Source organism: Eublepharis macularius, chromosome 14 (genome assembly GCF_028583425.1).
Source record: "Eublepharis macularius isolate TG4126 chromosome 14, MPM_Emac_v1.0, whole genome shotgun sequence".
Lineage (NCBI taxonomy): Eukaryota > Metazoa > Chordata > Lepidosauria > Squamata > Eublepharidae > Eublepharis > Eublepharis macularius.
Window position 1 is genome coordinate 41,198,265 of NC_072803.1, and position 22,897 is coordinate 41,221,161.

The 22,897-nt window shown below is 43.5% G+C and overlaps 1 protein-coding gene across 5 annotated transcripts in view; it reads left to right on the plus strand.

The window, feature by feature from the left end:
* Window positions 1-22,897, plus strand: part of DENND1A (DENN domain containing 1A) — a 265,895-nt gene that overhangs the window by 211,291 nt on the left and 31,707 nt on the right. For all 5 annotated transcript variants that reach the window (XM_054998226.1, XM_054998222.1, XM_054998223.1 and 2 more), the window contains exons 14-18: window positions 10,573-10,674; window positions 11,614-11,701; window positions 12,994-13,034; window positions 14,904-14,975; window positions 16,270-16,326. In XM_054998226.1, the coding sequence (XP_054854201.1) occupies window positions 10,573-10,674; window positions 11,614-11,701; window positions 12,994-13,034; window positions 14,904-14,975; window positions 16,270-16,326 (360 nt within the window). The remainder of the gene's footprint in view (window positions 1-10,572; window positions 10,675-11,613; window positions 11,702-12,993; window positions 13,035-14,903; window positions 14,976-16,269; window positions 16,327-22,897) is intronic.

Genomic DNA, 22,897 nt, shown 5'->3' on the forward strand with positions numbered 1-22,897 from the left:
TATTTTGGAGCATGCCAGTTCCCCATCTTTTCCTGTTAAAGTGAAGGGACACAGCAGCATGTTGGTCCACACTTTTTGGAGGGTCTTCTCTTGCACATAAATGACTGTCCATTGGAGCAATTGGTCAGTGCCAACTAGAGGTGCAGCAATGCTGGACTTGATTCTCAGTAGGGCTTGAGACCTGATGTGAGATGTAAAAGATGTTGCGCTGCTTGGAAATAGTGACCATAATACTATTAAGTTCATCGTTTATGTCGAGAAAGCTGCCGCCAAAGTCCAAAACACTTCTGATTTCAAAATGAGGGAACCAGGCAAAATAAAGTTAAAAGTGAAACTTAAGAGAGTCAAATCCCTCTAGGATTTGCCTGGAAACTATGTAAAACTACATTAGCTGGTGCCCAGATAGAATCTATACCTCAAATCAGGAAGGGTACCACCAAATCTAAAAAGGTGGGATGTGGTTATTGATTCAAGTCTAGGAAGCCATAAAAGGCAAACAAGCTTGTTTTAAAAAGTGGAAGGCTTCCCCGATAAGGTGAACAGAAAGAGCACAGGTTCTGGCAAAAGCAACGAAAGTTGACAATAAGGCTAGCAAAAAGCAAATTTGAAGAACATATGACCAAAAACATTACAACAATAATCATTTCTTCAAATATATCAGGAGCAGGAAACAGCCCAGGAGGCAGTTGGACCTTTAGATGACAAAAGAATAAAAAGGATTGTTTAAGAAAGATAAAGAGATGGCAGAGAAACTGAATTAATTCTTTGCATCTCTTCTTACTGTTGAAAATGTGGGGCACGTACTGGAGCTGCTGTTTTTAAGAAGTGTGTCTGAAGAACTGGGTCAAATTGAGGTGACCTGAGATGAGTTCTAGGACTACTTGGTAAACAGAAAACTAAGAGGTCTTCAGGTCAAAATGGCATACACCCAAGAGTTCTTAACTCAGTCGTATGTGAAACTGTTGATCTACTAACAAACTAAGCAAACTCTATTAAAATTGGCGTCTGTGCTGGATGACTGGAAAATAGCAAATATCACCCCAATTTTTAAAAAGATCCTGAGGGAGATCCAGGAAATAATCTGGGTAAACTAGTAGCAACTGTTACTAAAGAGAGAACTATTAAGCCAATCAAGGAACAAAGTCTGCTGAGGGAAAACCAGCCTGGCTTCTGCAAAAGAAATTCCTGCCTCACTAACCTCTTGGATTTAGGGCTGCCAAGTCCCCTTAACCTCCTGGCAGGAGCGGGGAGGACCTGGCACTTCCCTTCTTGGTGCTTTCCCGGAACCAAGCACGATCTTCCAGGAGTGTCGTCATCGCTCCAATTGACCTGTGAAGGGCAGGAGCATGACTGCCGCCAGGTGTTATAACAGCACTCCCAGAAGTGACATCATCGTGCCTGGCGGGAGACTGGCGTTTCTGGGAGCCTTTCCGCCCGGCTGGCCAGGTGAGTGGTGGTGGTGGACAGAGGCTGAGAGCATATACATCATCATATACATCAATATACATCATCTTACACTTTCCTACATTGAAATCCATTTACCACATTGTTACCCATTTACTCAATTTGTGGAAATCCCCCAACCGGGGGACTGGCAGCCTTACTTGGATTTCTTTGAGCAGGTTAACAAACATATGGATAAGGGTGATCTGGTAGACATCACACAGGTTAAAAAATTCTTAAATGGCAGAAAGCTGAGAGTACAAATAAATGGATAGTTCTTGCAATGAAGGAATGAACACTGGGGTCTTACAAGAATTGATATTGGGAACAGAACTATTTGATTTGTTCATAAATTATTTGGAATGGGTGTGAGCAGTGTAGCAGCCAAATTTGCAGACAATAACAAATTACTAAGGATAGTAAAAACCAAAGCAGATTGTGAAAAGCTACAGGAGATCTCTTTAAAGTGGGTAAGTGGACAACAGTGTGGCAACTGAAGCAGAGAGCAGGATAAATGGACAGTTCTCACAATAGAGGGAACTGTAAGCAGCGGAGTCCCACAAGGATTGGTACTGGAGCTGGTGGTATTTAATTTGTTTATAAATGATCTAGAACCAGGTGTAGTGGTCAAGTTTGCAGATGACAGAAAACTTTTGTGGATGGGGAAAACCAAAGCTGATTATGAAAAACTCCAGGAGGATTTCCACAAATTGAGTAAATGGGTAACAATGTGGTAAATGGATTTCAATGTAGGAAAGTGTAAGATGATGTATATTAGAAGTTGGAACAAAAAAAAATCCCAACTCAAGTATATGCTAATGAGGTTTGAATTTGCTGAAACTGAGAGGGAAAAGAGACCTTGGGGTCCTAGTGGACAGCTCAATGAACATGTCAACCCACTGTGTCACAGAAGTGGAAAAGGTAAACTCTATGCTGGGGATTATTAGGAAATTGACTGAATATAAAATGGCCAATATTACAATACCCCTGTATAGATCTATGGTGCCACCTCATTTAGAATACTGCGTGCAGTTCTGGTCTCAAAAAGGACATTACAGAGCTGGAAAAAGTACAGTAGAGGGCAACCAAGATGATTAGGGGTTTGGAGCATCTTTTCTATAAGGAAAGGCTGAAGAGTTTGAGTCTTTTCATTTTAGAAAAGAGGCAGCTAAAGGGGAGGGACATGATAGAGGTTTATAAAATTATGTACAGGGTAGAGAGAATAGACATAGAGAACTTTTTCTCACTCTCCCCAAATACTTGAACTCAAGGGCATCCAATAAGTTGATGAGCAGTAGATTCAGGACAAAGGAAATACTTCTTTACATGAGTGATTAAGGTATGGAATTCACTTCTGGAGGACGTAGTGATGGCCATAGGTACAGACAGCTTTAAAAAGAAATTAGACAAATTCATGGAGGAACTGTCTTTCAGTGGTTACTAGCCATGTGATTAAAGGAAACCCACATGTTTAAGAGCAGTAAACCTCTGAATACCAGTGCCAAATGTCAACTTCAGGGGAAGGCCTCTGTCTTTATGCCCTGTTGTTGGCCCATCATGTTCGAAGCATCCAAAGATGAAGTAGTTGAATCTATTAGATGTTGTTTTGTGTTTTTCTTGTTTAAAACAAAGTTGTTCCAAAGAGAGAATCTCTTTCTAAGACTTAAGTCTGTTAGAGATCATTTAACTGAAGATATTATGGATTAATCCTGGAACACTTTGCATTTGAAGCAAATGCTCAGCCACTGAACTACTACCCATTCACACAAGAAGCTGCCTTATAAACCCATTGGCACACCTAGGTCAGTGTGGTTGTTGAGGCTGGCTTGTGACTGTCCAGGGTCTCAAGTTGGGGGAGTTCACTTAGCACAGCATAACAGCCCCTCGATTCAGATTTTCATCTTTAGTCCAGGACTCGTATAAAAATCATTCCTTGTATTCAAAAGTTGCTTTCTGGCAGCACTAGACAAGTCCAGAGAAGCCATTTAATTATACTGTAATTTAATGAATGTCAGCTGGCGTATTATTATGCAAGGTAGAGCTGTGAAACCAGGAGCCTGGCCAGAAGCATTATCATCTTATTACAAGGAATCAACATCAGAATCTTTTAAACAGCCCACAAACCTTCAATGTGCCTTCTATTGCCAATAGTAAAAAAATCCCATTTTGTGGGCAAAAGTCAACAGAAGTCAGCAGATCTTCCTGTGTTGAGATGTGGTGATGTTAAGAGCTTTGGCTGACCACATCATTTTAAACTTCCAAGTGCGATTAGCTGAAAAAGTCAAGTCTGAATAAAGAGGGTACCTAGGGTAGTCCAAAAACCTGTATGAAATTGACCTCCACACCAGAGGACAATGAACTTCAATATTGGTGAGGCAGGAGGATCCCCCCCCCCCCAAGACTGTGCAACTTGGTCTCCAAGGACAGAACAAATCCCGGTAGGTCCCCTGGGAAATCCATTGGCCTCTCTGCCTCTCCTGCAATGTAGAAGAAATTTGACTGTCACTTGGGTCAGCATCTCACAGCAATATCATTAACCTAAGCTGGGTCTTCACTGGGTCAGGATGAGTTCAAGTTCCACGTTCTTGTCAAACATAAGACAACAGCAAGTTTCTCTGGCTAAATCATTTACTCTGTTTTTTTCCTTAAGTATGATACATACATTCAGCCATCCATGTGGTATGAAGACCAAAATTGGACTTGGGTTCCCCATCCCTGACTCTTATTTCCCTCAATTAGCCGACAGCTGCTGGGAACTAATTTCCCATGTGCCACAGGAACCCAGTTAGGATTGGGACCACAGCAAAGTAGGGGAAAGGAGCTTCTGCCTCCTTTCCCCCTGGCTGTTTTCCTGATCCAGAACAGTTTATGGGAGCATTATTTGCTCCATTTCTGTTTAAGTCAAGAAAACAGTGGGGACAAGCATGCTGAAGGCCCTCCCCCCGCCATGCACCAGGGTCCTGATCCTAATGGGGCCCTGTGGCACTTGGGAAATTAGTTCCCAGCAGTTGTTGTCTGACTGAGAGGAATGAGACTTGGGGGGAAAAGGAACATCTAGTTCTGCCCCCAGGTTTGAGAGACCTGCTATCTGAGATTGTAATGTTACTGTTCCAGAGTTACACTTACACGGCTGTGCTTTCGCCCTCTTTAAAAGCTGCACAAGAAACATCTTCAGTTTAATGATCCTCACCATACCTTAAAGGGGGAGGGGAGGATTGTGTGCCACATTTTTGAGATGACCTCTGCCGTGTGTTATACTTGCAGATGGTTTCTTAAACCTGTCCCCCCGCCCCCATCAGACCCTGGACCAAACCCGGGTGGGTGATCATGCTTTGCTGGAAGAGTAGAGGCCCGTTGGCTAGTTTGGCTCCTCTTGTTCCTGGGATGTATGGGGTTAAGCATTTCACTAGCCTCCTGGAAGAAAGGCAGCAGTCAGGTACTCAGGTGTTAACTTGCAAGCCTTCTCAGCCATGTCAGTGAGTCACTGAGGAGCCAGATCAGCCGCTGTTCTGGGGTAGAGATTACTAAGCTTAATGATGAGCAGCTCTAAGCTGCAGCTGATGCCAGACCCTTCCCCCTTTCCACCTAATTAGCCTCATTAATGAGCTCTTCTGCTCTCCATAGAGAGGGTGTCCTCCCTGGAATAGAGGCAAAAATACCTCTCCCAGGTAGATGTGCTGAAACCTTTAATTATGGCCCGCATCTGCAAAGCCCCTCATGGCTCTGATGAGGAAATGGATGGGTGAGGGTGTTTAACCGGAATCATGCTTGTTTACAATGGCCATTACATGAATTGTTAACTCTTAAAATACCTCCAAACCCTCTGAAGAGAATGACATTAAGGCATATGAGAGAGAGAGAGGCTCTCGGAGATTATCCAGCTTTTAAACATGGAGTGAGTGTATGTGGCTATGACGTGGATGTGTAATGGGACACTCTGGCTCCGTAGTAAGTTTATTACAGTAAGAATGTGCTTAATTGTGTTATTATTGCCACTTTTTCTTGCATTGCTTGGTATATACATAATGAATTTCCCAGAATGTTTTTTTTTAAAAATTTAAAAACCATTACTATTCTAGCTTTTTCTTTTTAGATTTTTGCATGTATAACAAACAGATGAACCTACATGATGCGCAGTAGCTTTATTCAGACAAAGCATCATCTGTAGTGGAACAAAATTATTTCCTCATCAAAAAGGAACTTGAACAGAAGCTAAATTGCTCTGGGAAGCTTGGCTTGACTATAGGAGGAAAGATACTAATACTAGACTCACTTTGTCAGTGGACTCTGTGCTACTTAAAAAATGTTCCTGTTCATAATTCAAAGCTGTGCAATCTCTGCAGAGTAGATTCTGCTTTGACAGGGTCAGAGTCTTTACCAAGCCCCCTCTACTACTGAACTGAATGACCGATGTGGCTTTTAATTTGTTCTTCATCTACATTTCTAGCTTACAGTGTCTCGGTGTGTGTGTGTGTGTGTGTGTGTGTGTGTGTGTGTGTGTGTGTGTGTCAATACTTGACGAGCAAGAGATGCATGATTGAGTCATTAAAATCAGGTATCCATGAAATAGGTTTAAACCTGTTACTCCCTTTTTCTGATTTAGCCCTATCCAGTAAAAGCCAAGCCAAATAAAAATGTTTTCCAGACTTTCTGCTGGATGCTGGGTTTTTGGCCTGTTTCCGAGAAAAGGGAATTCCACAGCTGTGGGCTGTTGCCAAGAGAATGTGTGTTTGCATGCATTTGTTCTGTAGACTTGGCATATGGATGGTATGATCAGGAGGGCTCTCAGAGACATGACCAAAAATATTGAAACAAGCCAAATTAGCAGGTGTTAGAGGAACACACAAGGAGCTGTTCTGCATGTCTTGGGTTTCTTTGCTACAATGTACTGGGTGGTGGGGGCGCTCTGAAAACTAGCCAGTTCTGTAATGGGAGCTTTAGCACAGGTTCTGACACCAGTGGGGAGTGTAATTCTGGGGTAGGTAAGCATGACTTCACAGGATGGGGAGCATCCTTGCGTGTATTTGAGTTTGGAGGGGGGCATCTCAGTGCCTTTTGGCCCTCTGACTAGTTGCCCATCTGCTCTCTGTCAGAATGCGTTAGGAGTGTGTTTGGACTCGTGCCCCAGAGTTTCAGCACTGAGCCGGTCATGTGTTTGTCTCCACGACAACTCAAGGAGATGTGTAAACGGCCGTGCTCTGAGCCAGATGCTTCTCTGTTCATGTGATCTAATTAGATGGGAGCTCTCCCCCTCCCCCATTGTGATGAAGCTCATTGATGTTGCCCTGTTTCCATGGCTGAAGTGTGAGAGGAAGCTGTCATTTGCAGGGGGGGGGGGGAAATCACATGATTGAGCTATATATAAACACCCTTGCAGCAAACATCCCTTCCTGCACTGTACACAAGCTGGTCCCCTTGACAGACTCCAAAAGTCACCCTGCAAAGTTCTGGCAAAGGGAGCCTCCAAGCAGTAGAGATCTGGACTCGAGGAATGTCTTGTCTGGGGTTCATTCGTTGCTCCTTGTCTCATGGTGGGTGGGCGGGGGAGGGGGGGAAACAAATGTATTGTTTTCTTAGACACAATGTAATGGTAGAAGCCACACTTTGTTCTAGAGGGCAGAAGTTGGGGCACAGACTCTCTTTTTGGCTTCCCCTAGAGCCTTTTCTTTGGTGTGGAAAAGTGACAAAAGCCAAAGTCCTGCATGGCTTTCAGTCATCCTTTCCCGTTTATTTCTGGGAAACTATGGGTTCTTTTTGCAGTGGTTCTTTCTTTGTCTTCCCTTTATGTAGGTGTGTGTGGGGGGGCCTCTACTGTACATTGGTTCTCTCTTCCCCACTCCTAAACAAGTTTTGCTTCAGCAAAGTGTGAGAATTTCTGCTGCAGAAGGATGCTGTTCTTTTGACACCAGTCCGGTGACCCCAGCTGCTCTCGTGCAGATAAGATACCCATCATAAATACATAGCATTTCATTGGGTAATTAGGTTTCCTTGGAGACCATTACACTGCGAGAGCAGAGAAATGTGACCTTTTCCCAGCTACCTTCCGTCGCCACCTTTGATTAACCCTCCTGGAGGACCTAATAGCTCCAGCTTCTAAGCCTGCCCTCTTCCCCAGCCCATTTTCTCCTGTGAGGCTGTGAGTCTCATTGCATACTCAATTAGCAAATAGGATTTTCTAGTCCACGGATGGCTCCTTTGCCCACCTGCCAAAGCCAGGGGAGCCAAAGCAGATTGTTACACTTGCCATACTGCTTTGCATTGTACACGGAGAGAAAAGAATTGTCAGTCATAAGGAGCGGGGAGCTCAGCTACCGACTGTGCCAACTGAGGAGCTGTAATGTCTGGTCGTAAGAGCAGCTCAGCAATGAGACTGCCAATCGAGAGGGTGAAAACCCCTTTACTTGAGGGTCATAAAGAGCTGTGCTGTGTTTGTTGGGTTTTCCTTAGGGATGGTACAGGTTGCCAAATTTAATAGGGGGTAGTCTGAATGGCTCCTGGTATCCCTTCCAGATCCTCAGTTTGGGAGTAGTTGTAAAGAGAACAGGGGCTGAAGCAACCCTAGATTTCAAATCATTAAATAAAATATTCACTTAAAAACAGTTGAAGCATAAAGGAAATGGGGGTCTGTTGGGTCTAATTAAGTGCATGGACCATTTATTCTTGATGGGCTTTTCTTCTGGCCTCTGGTAGTTGCGGCTTTTTGTGTAATAGAAATCCTTCAAGTCAGAAACTCCTCTGCAGATTCATTTTCTTCCTCTTAATAGACTTTGTATGCAAAATTTATAATCCAGTCTGATATAAGCAGATAAAGCTATATAAATCTCCACAATAGCCATTTCTGGCCTGATACCCTGTTGTGTCCTTAACTCTCTCTCAAAGACTTTTCCTGTACGTGTAAAACTTCCATTGTGGCTTTAGTATACCTAAAGGTATTTTATGAGCACAAAGCATTTAGAAATATTTGGAGAATTCCACCCCGGAATGAGTGGCAGGGGGAAGATTAACGGAAGCATCTTCTGTCTTCCTGCAGTGGTGACAGGGAAAATAGTTGGCTATGCAAATTGCACTGTGTATCTGGTTATTTTTCATCAGATACAAATCAGCAAATATCTTGTTTCGCTGCTTCTTTATTGTCTTAACTGGCAGCAGCCTTAGAAATGAGGAAGTTGTCAGCCAGAGCAAAATCTGTGTCAATCCACGTTTACCCCTCCCCTCTCAATTTGTCCCCTTATGGTGGTGGCTGCTTTTGACTTGTTAGTCCACCGCCTGATACCTGTATACCTTTGATGTTGGCTTTGTCACAGTCAGATTGAAATACCTTCCCCAATACACTTCACAGACTAATCTATGGGGCAATGCTGGATGGGTCACCCTGCAAGTTGGACCAGACTTTGTGTTTGTATTTGCCAGTTTGGTGTAGTGGGCAGGAGCGCGGGACTCTAATCTGGAGGGCCGGGTTTGGTTCCCCACTCCTCCACTCGAAGCCAGCTGGGTGACCTTGGGCTAGTCACGGCTCTCTGGAGCTCTCTCAGCCCCACCCACCTCACAGGGTGTTTTGTTGTGGGGATAATAATGCAATACTTTGTAAACCGCTCTGAGTGGGCATTAAGTTGTCCTGAAGGGCGGTATGTTATTATTAATATTATTATTTTAAGATTGCCTTTGGGGTCATTGTCATCACGGCAGTTGTGCCTAGAAGGTGGGACTGAGGGGCAGTTTATGCAAAAATGGTGGCACCTTTAATTCTTTGCCACCCGTGTCCTTGATCAGCCCCCTGCATTGTTGGCATCCGTGGATCGCATTATTCCAAATGGGTTTAAAACAGTTATTTCCGTTATTTGTGGTACATTTAGCATCCATATATTCTGAACACCTAATCATAATACATTCCTTTACATTTATATATGCGAGGAACGGAGATCCCTTTGTAAGTTGAGATATGGTTAACTACCACTGTCAAGGCCATCCATGTTTCTTTAAAGCACCAACATCTGCCTCCCTTTGGTATGGAATTGCCTGTTCCTCCCCTTCTCATCCTCCTCTCCTCCAAAAACAAGGTCAAAGCTACTTAGCTGGAGAAACCTCCAGTACCTGCCAAAGCTGTCGTTCCATTGGACCATTGCAGTACAATGCAACTTGAGATGGGACTCAGCGGTGGGAGATGCTGCTCTTCCCCTGGGTCTGGGAGCATGAATGGCACTGTCAAGATTTAAACTGCAATTCATTGCTTGACCCCAGTGACTGAAAATCTGTAGTATAATCTGCCTGCAGCAGAGAAGAGCCAGGAGGAGGCCATCAAAGGAGAAAAATTGTTTCTGCTTGAAAGAAACAAAAGGTTTTTTTTTGTTGGGCTTTCCTGTGGTGGTTATTGTGGGTGGTGGGGGTGATGAGAGAGTGGGAAATAATTGAGATTTGCAGGAACAACAGTCCCATCCCATATTCCGAAGTCAAATCACAAAAAAGGTAGAAGATTCTCCTGGCTGTACTGCCCATTTGCCTGGTATGGAGTCTGTCCCCTTCTGATGAAAAAGCACTGGATGTTTTTTTTATTAGAGCATGAAAAGGCCTCCACATTAATTTTACATCAACATAATTTTATTGCTCCTTATTACTGCCATTTTTGAAATGTCATAACTGTATTTACTTGCTATGTGGCAAATTTGTAGATTTAAGTGTGCAGAGTGGGATGAGGGCTGAGTGCCCCTCTGGCAGATGTGTAGACAACTCCCTCATTAACATAACTCATTACAATGGATGAAAGTAGACAGCCATAGCAGTCCTACATTTTTTCTCCCAATGATGCAAAAAGAGGTGTGTTTTGCAGGCATTTAAGAGATTAAAGCCTCCTCTCTTTAAATTCTCTGAACAGGGATTCCAATTTGCTATGGTCCGTTGAATAAAAATGGCAAGGCGTTCATGGTACTGTGTGCGCCGAGGGGCATTTGCAAGCAAGTTGTGATGGGGACTGCTCTTGCAGGAAGATCTCTAAGGAGGCCTGCCTCTGACTCTGTGAGAGCCTGGCGCTTTGTCATATTTTCTGTAATGATTGATTTGGTCCCCTTTGATGATACTTTCTCGAGAGCATTTGGCAACATGGATGCTCAGCCTCTGCTCTGGCTTCTTTTCCAGGGGGAGCCCATAACATTCTGCGAGGAAACGTTCATCTCCCATCGGTCAGCTGCCATGCGACAGTTCCTGCAGAACGCCATCCAGCTGCAGCTGTTCAAGCAGGTACTGCAGGTGGTTGAGGAAAGGCATGGATCCCGCCCCCCCCCCCCCGCCCCTCACCCCGTCTTTGTGTTCTGTGATCTATACTGGGCCACATCCTGTGAAAAACTGCTGGCTGCTTTGTTCCCTAATTAGTGTAATTTATGGGTCAAAATGGGATGCCTTCCACATTAATTTTTCCCCGCCTAACTGATGATCCATTTTTAACAGGTTTTCCTCTCCTTCTGTATTCTGTAATAGTAAACTTAACATACTCTTTCTGGTATGCTGCCTCTAGTTCTTCATCACAAATGCCCTCTTAGTTTTATAGCGGCAGTGTGGCACAGTGGGTAGAAGGACCTAGTTTTGAATTCTCACTTCTGCCATGGAAGCTCACTAGGTAACCTTGGCCTCATTAAATACTCTTAGCCTGGTCTACCTCACAAGGTGGTGGTTGTGAGAAAGTGGAGGAAGGGAAAACAGTGTTTAAGCTGCTTTGAGTCTCAACTGAGGAGAAAATGGGATATAAATACGTATTTTGGGAGGAGCTGTGGGTTAGTGATAGAGCACCTGTTTCTATACGCAGAAGGGCCCCTGGTTCAGTCCTACCATCTGCAGCTGAAATATTTTCAGCGGTTGAGAAAAACATTTCTTTGCCCAAGATCCTAAAGAATTGTTGCCAGTCAGAGAGTGGGGGCCAGTCATGATCTGGCAGTATAAGGGCAGTTTCATACGTTCGTCTGGTCATACTGGGGGCTCCCATCAAACTCTCAGACTGTGGGCATTCAGCTTGCATTTTCTTTCTGTGAATTAAAAAAAACATTTACTTGCTTGGGGCATCTTGTTCCCTTAGGTGAGTGCTTTTGTATGTCTATTGAAATATTGGGGGGAAGCATTCTTCGGCGCTACTGGACAGTGCTGGTGAGCTCTTCTTGGCCTTGTGTTTCTTTCCTTCTACTGCAGTTTATCGATGGCCGTCTTGATCTTCTCAATTCTGGAGAAGGTTTCAGCGATGTCTTCGAGGAAGAAATAAACATGAGTGAATATGCTGGTAAGCACCCCCTCAACTTTGTGTGTTTCCTTTAGAAACTCAAAACCAAAGAAGTAAGGTTGAAAGTGCGGAATGTTAGATTTCAAGCACAGGATTCTTCTTGCCTAGGCCCTCTGAGACAGATTTTCAGTCCCAAGATGAGGGGTGGCATGGAGAGGACTGAGCTTGAGCTGATATTGGAACTTGGGGCAGATTGTTCATTGTAGCGAGGTTTCAAGTTGCACAAAGGCCCCTGATGCAAAGCAAGGACTAAAATGAAAACCAGGATTAAGCATAGTAGTATCTATTGGCCTATTATTATTGGGATCTGTCTGGTGCTGTGGAAGGCAGAAACCAAGGAGGGAAAACCCTCCAAATTTAACAGATGTTGTATCAGCAGAACAGAAAACTGCTTTTGAAACACCCTAGGTGCAGGTTCAGTCAAAGCCAGAATGAACAGTGTCACTCTAATGATTGGAGGGCACAGCATTTTGCTCCCTCCCACAGAAAACAAAATACTCTCAAATTTTAATGTGTTTTAATTTCCCTAATTTGGTCTGTTACAGAATTTGTTTTTTTGGGGGGGGGGATAATGAACTGTATTATTATTATGTATTAAATTTATAGTCCGCCCTCCCCCTGGATGGGCTCAGGGCGGATTACAACATACGGATTAAAACACATTGATAAAACGGTGCATTAAATAATGATAAAAGCCAGATTCAACGGCATAAAAACAAGCTCTGCACTATGTCCCAGGTTCACTTCACCCTTCCCTGCCAACCACAAGGGAAGAGAGGGGTGGGGACGTGAGTTGGTGTGAGATTGGCCACCGTTCCTACATGGGGCAGATGACTCAATATAGCCCCCCACTAACAGGAGACAGGCAGGGAGGCCAATCGGTGGATCTGAATACTGGCCTCAACCAAATGCCTGGCGGAACATCTCTGTCTTACAGGCCCGCCGGAAGGACACAAGGTCTTGGCGGGCCTGAGTATCCTCCGACAGAGAGTTCCACCAGGTTGGGGCCAGGACTGAAAATGCCCTGGCCCTGGTTGTGTGGTGTTAGTGCCTTTGACACCTCTCCAAGATGGTGTGTTGGCAAGTGGCATTCGGCTTCTGGGGTGCTGCCCTCTTGCCTCTGGAGTTAAGCCAAAAGTTCTATGCTATGTTTAAACTCAGAAGAACCAGCTAGCTCGCTAAATTTCTCCGTGTTTGTAGGGAGGCTGGAATACATGCCTTCATGGCTGTGCTTTGGGGGCTTCTGTTAGGTTGAATGAGGTTCTCACCTCTGTGCTGTCTCCTTGTGTCAGGTAGCGACAACCTATACCATCAGTGGCTGTCAACAGTCAGGGTAAGTCTTCTCTGTTGCTGGGCACCTTGTTTTTCTAGCCGTTCATCAGTTTTTGGCATCATTCTGCAAGTGCACTGGCACACAAGCCCTAGCTCCTGTTGAAAGACACCTCCCCCCCCCCCCAAGAAATTTGGAACTCTTCTGTTGTTCCTTTGAGGACACTAGGCACTACAATTTATATTTGTTTATTTATTTTGCTTGAGAGAATTGCTGACCAGCTTAGAGCCCTGATCTTAATTTAATTGATGCAAATTAACTATGCCATATGATAAATGTTTGTGAATAATATACCTCAAATAGTTCCCAGGAGCTGATAGTAAATGATCCTTCCCTCTCAATGCTAGGCATATTTAAGATAGTAATTGAAATGAGTTAATTAGCAGAAATAAACTTTTTACAATTGGAGCCACTAACTTTTTCAAGCAGAGCTTCTGTAGTGAAGAGTTGATTTCAGCTATCCTTGATTACTAGGGGTTCTGAGAGAAATAAAAGAAGACCTCCAAAAATATCAGGCTTGCTTTTCTGATGTTCCCACAGAATGCCAAATAACATTTGATGAGAGACAGAAAGCGAATACTATGAATTAATAAAAAAAAAGCCAAGGCACACCTGCGAACCCATTTGTAATAAGATTTGCTAGAGTGTCTGTCTGTCTGTCTGTCTCTTAATTACTTTTATAAAGTTGCTGTGTCTGGATAAGCTCCTTTTGTGTGTGTGGGGAGGGAGAAAGGTGTGCTTGTATATCTCTTGTATACAGTGACTTTTACTTATCAAAACAATGCATTATGTAGACATAGTCAACAGTGTGCTGCAGAATGAATAAAGCACTGGGCTGTTTGATTATTCTTTCTGACATATCAGAGCCTTGCATGCTTTTCTGCCTGGGAGTCCAGTCTGTGCAGCTAGGTCCTTCTGGAATTACCTTTCCTCCGTCCTGCCTTCATTCTCCTCCTGACCACAGCTGGCACTGCTTCTGGGGACGGTGTAAGGGAAGGCAGGAGTTTAGATGCAAAGGACTGGAAGGGAAGGTCTCCAAAAGCCATTTCAGCCTGTGTGCAACTGTACCTGCTCCTGAAACGTAAATGTTTGTGACTCAAACCAGTGGATTGTCCCAAGCACTGATCAGGGAATATGGCACATTCCCCATATTATTATGTTGCTTGAAATTAGATCTTTTTATACGGTCAGTTTGGAAATCTGATTCACATAGATGATAATTTTTTCCCTGACTTTAAAATACCTACGCTTCCTCCTTATTTAACAGTTGGTTTGGATCCCACAGAGAATTTCCATTGATGGAGAGTGGGGACCGATTTTCACAAATTCTCACCTCCCACAGCGGACCTCTGACTGCCACCCATACTATTCCTGGGGGGGGGTGTGCTGTTTCCAGGAGCAGCGTTTTCTTCTGACTCCTCTCATGCTGTTTCGGGGGGGGGGGGAGGCTGTCTGCCGGGAGTGGTATTTTGGGCTGCAGCAGGAGTAGGCAGGCAAGAAAGTTGCACTCTGCTGCTGGAAATTATTGTTGGAGCGGAGCCATTGTTTCCTAACACAGATAACAGCCTCCAGCATGACAGATGTGAATGAACAGGCTTAGAAGAATGTCTTTAGATTATTCAGGAAAGTATAAAAATGCCACAATCTAAACCCCGCCCTTAACATTCCATGTCGAAATATAAAAGGGAAATTCCTGCAACATACTGTCTGAACCAGAAAGCAATATCCGTTTGAGCCCCTAGCCTTGTAGTAATAGGTGGGGAGGAGGAGAGATTGTTTACAAAACCTTTTGCAGAAAGCAGAATCCTGCTCTCTTGCCATCAGATCTAGGAGGTTTGACTTCTCTTCCTCCTTGTTGCTTTCCTCACATAGAAAGGAAGTGGTGCCATTTTGAATACAGTGAAGACCAAGGCAAACCCCGCCATGAAGACAGTCTACAAATTTGTAAGTGTTCGTAGTATTTCACAGACAAGGAAAGTATGTTGAATATTGTGTGTGTGGGGGGGGGGGGGGTCTTAAGTGTAGTCTGTGTACCTCATGAAACCGCTTTGTGTGACTCAGATAATTTGACAGAAATGAGAGGCATTTTTACAGCAGGTGCAGCAGACCCAGAGAATTAATTTTTTATAGAAAGTATTTTGAATTTGCTGCTACTAAGCTGTGTTTTGTTGTGGTTTAAAAAAGAGCCGTTGTAGTAATTTAGCTCTTTCTGTGTAAATTAAAATTACAAAACATAGGAACAACAGTTTGAAATGGTTATTAGTGCGTTATAAAAATGTTTGAACAAAACTCTTCAGTTGTGTACATAAAATAAGCAAGATATAAACCGGGAAAGTGATGTAGTGTGAACACCAACCCCTATCAGTGTCCCCTATCAGTATCACTACCTTCTCGAAGACTCTCAGTCTCCAGTAAGGTAAAAAACGGGATGGAGGAATTCCAGAAAATGACCAAATGAAATGTGGTTCAAATACCAATATAACACTGGCACTTTGGAGGATCAGTTGTACGCCACTTTGAGTTGGAATGAGATGTAGAAAAGGGATCTTGTCCCACTATCCCACTTTCACTGCAGTCCTGGAAGGGGTGGGTGGGGAGGCCCACCCTGCAGAACTGGAAGCCCCACCGCTCAATTTTGTTTTTCATGGAGGTGGAGGCTGCAGAGCAAAAAAAGCAAGTGGAAGAAGCCTTGCTGAGCCTCACTCACACTTAGCATCTGGTTAACTTCCCTGCCACAGGGACTCCTTGCCAAACCCAATATGATTTAAAATAGATTCTGAACCCCCTCATATGTTCCTCCCCCAGGACTGAGCTGCTAAGTGGTGATTTATCTAATAGCAAGAAACGGTGTTTTGGAAACTTCTCCTCTGGTCTTTTCCTGAGATGCTGCAGGGTGGATCCTGCCCTGAGAAAAAAAGCAACTGGGCTTCCCACACTATGAGGCAGAGATGAAAAAATAATTAGAGGAAAGAATAAGAAATCTCGGCTTTTGGAGCAAACAAAATCTCCTTCCCCCTCATTAAAGACTGTTTTTTTAACCTCTTGTCTTTGTATTTGCTTTTCATACCCATTATGTCTTCAGTTGATGACCCAATTCTTTCTCTTCCCGTTCTCGGTAATCAGAGAAGGTGGGTCTGGATGGACTGAAGCCAAATCCTGCTTGCCTCTGGAATCAGAAAGGGATTTCTGGCTGAAACTAATTTTCCCTCCTCCTCCTCTCCCTCCCCTTTTCATGCAGGCAAAAGATCATGCAAAAATGGGAATAAAAGAAGTGAAAAACCGCTTGAAGCAAAAGGTACTTGAAGTTTGTATTATTTTTTTAAGAATATAAGGCATACTTGGCCACATAAAGCATTATGTGATCAATGGAGTGCTGTTTGGTGCTGTGTTGTTAACACACTTCAAAATGCATTACCAGCTGTCCTGGATTTTTCCCACTGTTATAAATATTCACAGACAAAACCCAAAATACATTAAGGTCAGGTGTGGGATTTGTGCCCTCGTACTAAAAAATGAGGAAAAAGTGAGTTAACAGAGGAGCCCTCCTGCCTCTTGTTCATGGAGGGAGGGAAGGACCACAGAAATAGTCCCCCTTTGCATTCTCTCCTACGAAGAAAAGTCAAGGTCACTTCATTCATTTCAAATATACAACATAAAAATGGTTCTGAGTTTGAACCATGCAGATCACCTGTGGATTTCATGTCTGTCCTGTCTTTGGGGTCCAAGGCTGTCTCCCCTCCAGACCCTGCTAAGCTTCATCTTGGTTGTTGCATCTCATGCCTTCAAACTGTGCAGCAAAAGATTCTGTGACCAAACATGTCAATTTACATGGGACTTACATATCTTTTCCTTTGGGGAAGTGTATTTCAAATAGAAACTTGACAGAAGGTGAAGCAGTTCTTGAGGAGCTGGAAGCACACTTCTGAATTGTACAGAATGCTTCTTCAGGCATCAATACAATGGGAAGAGGGAAAAACCCACTTAAAAGAAAGGCATGACACACTTGCAGCGATGTTAACCCAGTCACACTAAGTAGTGTTGGACAGAAGGGTGCCAGGTTTCAGTCAAGGCTTTACTGGATTACCTGAATTAAACATTCTTTGGCATGGTGGGACAGTATGTGTTTTCTGCCCTGATAAACCATCTATCTCTGGATGTATAGACAATCTTAGGCAGGAATGATGCTGAAATAAAATGTCACTCACCATCTATTACTTTAGCAGAAAGGAACAAACTCTCCTTTTGTCTTTTGCTACCTGGGCTGTGTATGTATGTTCATGGGAAGCTGGGAAATGCGCACGAAAATGGTCAAAAGCATATCATCTAACTTTTTAAAAAAGCTAACATGCATCTAAATTTTAAAAAGCAAAATAAGTTATCTTTTTGTGTGAATATGACCCATCTACCAAGGGAATCAAGAACACAGGAGTTTATATCCAGTAGCTGTCTACTTTCCTTGTAGCACCATATTGATGCCCCTTATTGGTACAGCCTCCCCATATGCAAATGACTACCTAATGCTTCTTTCCAAGACCAGTGATTGGGGCCAAGCTCCGCTTGTTCAATGGAAGGCTCCCCTGGCACCACAGACACCGAAGATGACCTGCTTTTAGCACTACCTGTTCCATTTTTAACAAGCAACACGAGAATATCCAGCATGTATATTTATTCAGTTTCTTTTCTAACTGCATAATCAGATCTCCTTTGTTTCACTTCCTCTGAACCTTTATTAAGGACTCCAATCCATTAAAAAATACGAATGCCACTCACTCAGCAACTCACCTAGCTGAGTGTGTTACACATGTGGTGTTTTTCATCTAACTATTGCAAGTGTTTCTCTGACTGAGGCTTTTTATTGAAAGGGGAAGAAAGCACTCCCTTCCTCTTGGATCCAGATGTCCTCTTTTCTCTCCCTCTGCCAAACACAACTTTGTGGAATGACAAGAGTGAGAGTTTTCTTCATATTTGAGATACTATGGATGGCAATGAGGCTTTTGGAGCGGGTCCTCTCCGTGTTACATTAGTTCAGCCTTACCCATTTTCTGTCGGGCTTCTGCAGATTTCACCTTTGGTGTCTCCACTAATGACAGCATCTAATCTCTCTAAGTAGAGAAAGTAGCAATGTCGCCTCTTTCCCCAGCCCCCAAGACTTCGGTGGTGCTCCCTCATCTTCTAGGTGACTAATTTGAGGCTGCTCTGTATTTGACTTTGCAACCCTCCTGCATATTTTCCAGACTTAGCATGAAAAAGTGTCACAGTGTTTGGCAAGGAAGAGCCAAACCTAAAACATCACCTATGTGGTCTCCATTGCCAAATAGGAGTGGCTTTTCTGTACAACAATGGAAGGAATTTTAAAATGCACTGAAGCCAGGAAAGCAGCTTTTTTCTGCCTGTGCATAGCAATGATGACCTCTCAAATATAATCAAGAGCCCGTTTTTGCCCTCGGACTGCTCCAGCTCTGGGTTTGAATTGCAAATGGGAAAATGCTAGGTTGACCTCCGGAGAGGTCATCCTGGCGTATGTAAGGTCCTCCTCTAATATGATCATGGAGATTGAATGGGGCTCTCTTCCCATCCCTTCTCCATTTTGTGGTCTGGGGTTTTAAAGCATCCACAATAATTTGCACAGCCTCCTTATGACTGAGAGCAAATGATTGTTAACAGAGAATAGTGCGGCAGCTTCATTTGTTGCCTGATAGCACTTTCACAAAGTAAAGGCAGCTTTCCCCCCTATATTGCAAACTGAGGGAGGCGACCAGGTCAAGCCATCCTCTTACTCTGCCTCCTTTTGAAACTCATCTCTATAGAATTGGGCAGCACAAGCAGCAAGGGTGGGGGCAGGAGTGCAGCAGAAATACAGCTGGTGCCCAGCTTCCCTATCTCACAAATGGTTACTCTATGAAGGTGACAACCAGTGACCAGCCCGAAACATGGCTGCTAATTTATTTGCTACCTCTAACAGTGACCTTGTTCTTCAGCTCTTTTCCGGTGTCTTTTGTATGCACCTTTTGTGGAAGGCATAGTGTTAGAGGGGCTTATTTTCTATTGGATCAGTGTGTTGACAAGAGGAATGTTGTGAAGTTGATATTGATACTTCTGTGAGAGGTTCTTTATGGTGACCTGTGTGCACAGCCTGCCTTGTCACTGGGGCGCCCTTACCAGCATTTGCTCCCAAATTAATACTTAGCCTACCACCCATGACATCCTTAGTGTTCTAAGGGGAAACAGTTCTCTGGAGAATCAGATGGAGACCCATGAGAAACAATTGCTGGAATAGTTCATCAGGCCCTTGAAATACTACTGCCTACTGACTGAATATTCGAGGTAGATATTTGTCTTGGGGGTGCTACTAAGTCCTTAGGCAGCTGTGATCAGTGCAGTGTTTGTTTGGAAGTTAGGAAGTGGTTCTTAATGTTCTACGAGGTCGGTAAAATGAGTATCCAGTTTCCTGGGGGTAAAGTGTAGATGACTGGGGAAGGCAGTGGCAAACCGCCCTGTAAAAAGTCTGCCAAGAAAACGTCGTGATGTGATGTCCCCCCATGGGTCAGTAATGACTTGGTGCTTGCACAGGGGACTACGTTTACCCTTTTTTTTAAGTGTTGGGAAGGCCCTAAATACTGATATTCTTGATATTTGGACTGTCTCATATTGGTTTTGTATTCATATCTGATTTGGGGGGAGGTTCTAAAATTAACTGGGTCCATTATTCCCATTGGGGGAATCGTTTCAGGGGATCTGGAGAGGCTGTTATTGAAGCAAATTGCTCCAAAATTGTAGTGGAGTCAAGGCTGACTGTCCACTATTCCCCCTCCCCCAAGTTTCAGTAACATTGGGTCAAGGGGTCCAATTCTGCAGGCTCCTGAACAAGTTCCCCCAAGCTATTCTCCATTGTTTCCTGTGTGGGGAAAATCCAATGCTTTTTTCAGGGAAAAGAGGCCTTGGCCCAAACACACAAGAGCAATCACTGATCAAAAAGAACCAACAAAACTCAACAGAGAAAACCCAGCAGAACCAGCCTGGCAGCAGCAGAGGGCACACACTCCAAAAAACCTTGTCCTGAAGCTGCAAGAGGTTACAGTAGGTTCGGGTTTTTTTTCTTTTTGCATGTTTCCTGGGCAAAAAAGGGAAGGGGGTTGGAGGTGATTCTCACAGGCAAATGGCGCCACTTGTTAGGGGGAGCGCAATTGTTTGCCCAATCACAATGATTCATGAGAGAATTATCATGATTGGACAAACAGTTTAGCTCTCCCTAACAATTGACACCCTTTGACTGCGAGAATCACCTCCCTCCCCCTCCCTTTTCTTGCCCAAAAAACATGCAAAAGTAAGTAAAACAAGTAGCTGTGACCTTTGAAATGTCAGACCTGGTTAATCCTAAAAATTTCCTGAGAGTCTCAGATATGATCAGGATTTCCAAATTTACCCTCAAAATAGTGATAAGGTATTTTCTGGGTATATTTTTGGACAGGGTATAGAGAATCGCATACCCCTAATTTCTATCACACCCTGCCAGAAGCTGCTCTTAGCTACTTCTTCCACTTCACTCTCAGATGCTAGTTGCCACAAGTTGTTTCAGTGTTCTTGGAGTTATTTCTGTACTTTTGTGAAACTTGGGATGAAATGCTCACTGCACACCCTACATAATTTTCTTGTTGGGCACCTTTTTCAGCTGGGCCTTGGTCTTTCAAGTCCCCTGGTTCCTTGTAGCTTTTCCTTGGACAGCAGACACTGCCCAATTTTTCAGGAATGGAATTACCAAAGAGGAAAACCCATCATTTTTTCAGAAGTTAAAATTAGAAGGGCTGTGAATTTTGCAGACTATTGCTCTTTCCCAGGACAGAGCACTTTAACAAAAGCCTGTCTGGTGTCATGCCTCATAGCCTCAAGACTTGCAAAAGGCCCTTGTGAGGTAGTCTTTTGTTTCCCTTCCCTTACCAGTGGTGTCTGTCACTTCCATATCAGCACTGAATACAAAAAGCCGGGAATCCACCAGTTAACCAAATCTTACTATTAAATATAAGTGCAAAGTGCAGGTGTAAACAGTGTACAATAGCAATAAATGAATATAAATATGAATGCAATTTCAGTTCATCAAAGTACTTACCTGGTACCCTGGCACAGCTTTCTCCTACCTCCAGATCTCCCATTGTGGATTATTTATGGATTTTGTATACGGACTTTGATGAACTGAAATTGCATTCATATTTATATTCATTTATTGCTAGTGTACACTGTTTACACTGTTTAATAGTAAGATTTGGTTAACTGGTGGATTCCCGGCTTTTTGTATTCAGTGCTATCTACTATCCGGGTTTGTCTCCCCTACTCTTGGTAGCACTTCCATATCAGCAGCTGTGCAGTTAGGAAGTCATGGGGTATCAGGGCTAATACTCAGATATCTATCTGGCTTGCCTGGCTCCTGCCAGATGCTGCCTCCATCTCTTTGACAAAAAAGTTGTATTTCATATTTGTGGTTCTTGTTGCTTAGTGTATTCCTTTGCTGTGTTCTACAAAGACACGATGGCATTGTACTGCTCATACAAAGTTTCTGTCTAGGGTTCCCCTTTAACAAGTTCTTAATTTCCTCTGCCATGCTTCTTGCCCACCTTGACAAAATCCTTGCTCCACCAGCTTGATCTAGGAAGGTATCTTCTTTTTCTCTCTGGAACAGACTGAAGCTCCTCAGAAGGTCCATCCATCTTTTGTTTCGCTTGACCTGAGTGTGTTAGGTCATCCTCTGCCCAAAAGAACCATTTCTAATTGGCTATCAGCTTACATGTCTCATTACACTGTTTGAGCAAAAGAAGAACTTGAGGGGGCAAGTCAAAGGTCAGTCCATCAAAGCAGTTGGCCTTGGGGTCAAGCCTCGCAAAAGCATGTGCGTGCAGTGCTCTCTCTCTATTTACCAAGCATTATTTCCTTGACATTGTTGCACAGAGGTTTAAGGTTGACTCTCACCGTGCTGCAGGCTTTGTTCCTCAACTGATTGTCCAAGTCTTTCCATCTTCTCTGATCTTCTGGGAGATCCTGCCTGCCAGTCTTCGCTATGTCTGCCCCCAATCTGGCTTCTTCCAACATGTTTTCATTACATGGTATACCACATTCTCTTAGCTCTGTTCTCAAGCCACTGGTTCACTTCCCTTTGATAAAGGAAAAATGCTGATGAGTTCTCTGGCCAAATAGATCTGTACTGCTACCCAGTTTAAAGATGTTTATACATTGATCAGTTATTTAGTTTTTTAACTAATTGACCAGTGGAATGGAAATATATTAGCAGATTGCAAAACTTCAATGAAGCTGAGTTTTTTGTGTGTGTGTGTGTGTGTGTGTGTGTGGAGGGTGCCCTGAAAGAAGGTTCAGTAACAATGAAGGCCATATTGAATTTTTGGGGGGGTCCCATTTATTTCTTGTTAACAAGCATATCCCAGATCCAAAATGGCTTCCAAAATAAACAAGTTCAAAACCATTCCATAGTGTGGACAGCTCTAGTTCAGAACAGTGGGATTTGAGTCCAGTGGCAGCTAAGAGACCAACAAGATTTTTAGGGTATATGCTTTCGAGAGTCAAAGCTCCTTTCTTTAGATACCATCTGAAGATCTTGTTGATCTCTAAAGTGCCACTGGACTCAGATCCTGCTGTTTGACTCTGACCAATATAGCTAACTATCTAAACCTAACAAAATTTGTGGTAGGATATGAGCTTTCGTGAGTCATACCTCACTCTACCACCCTACCACAAATGTTGTTAGTCTTATAGATACTACTGGACTCTTGCTCTTTTCTAGTGCTACAGACACACTAACACGTTTACCCATCTTGATCTATCTAAACCTAGTTCAGAAGTTGTTTAGCATCATATTCAACAAA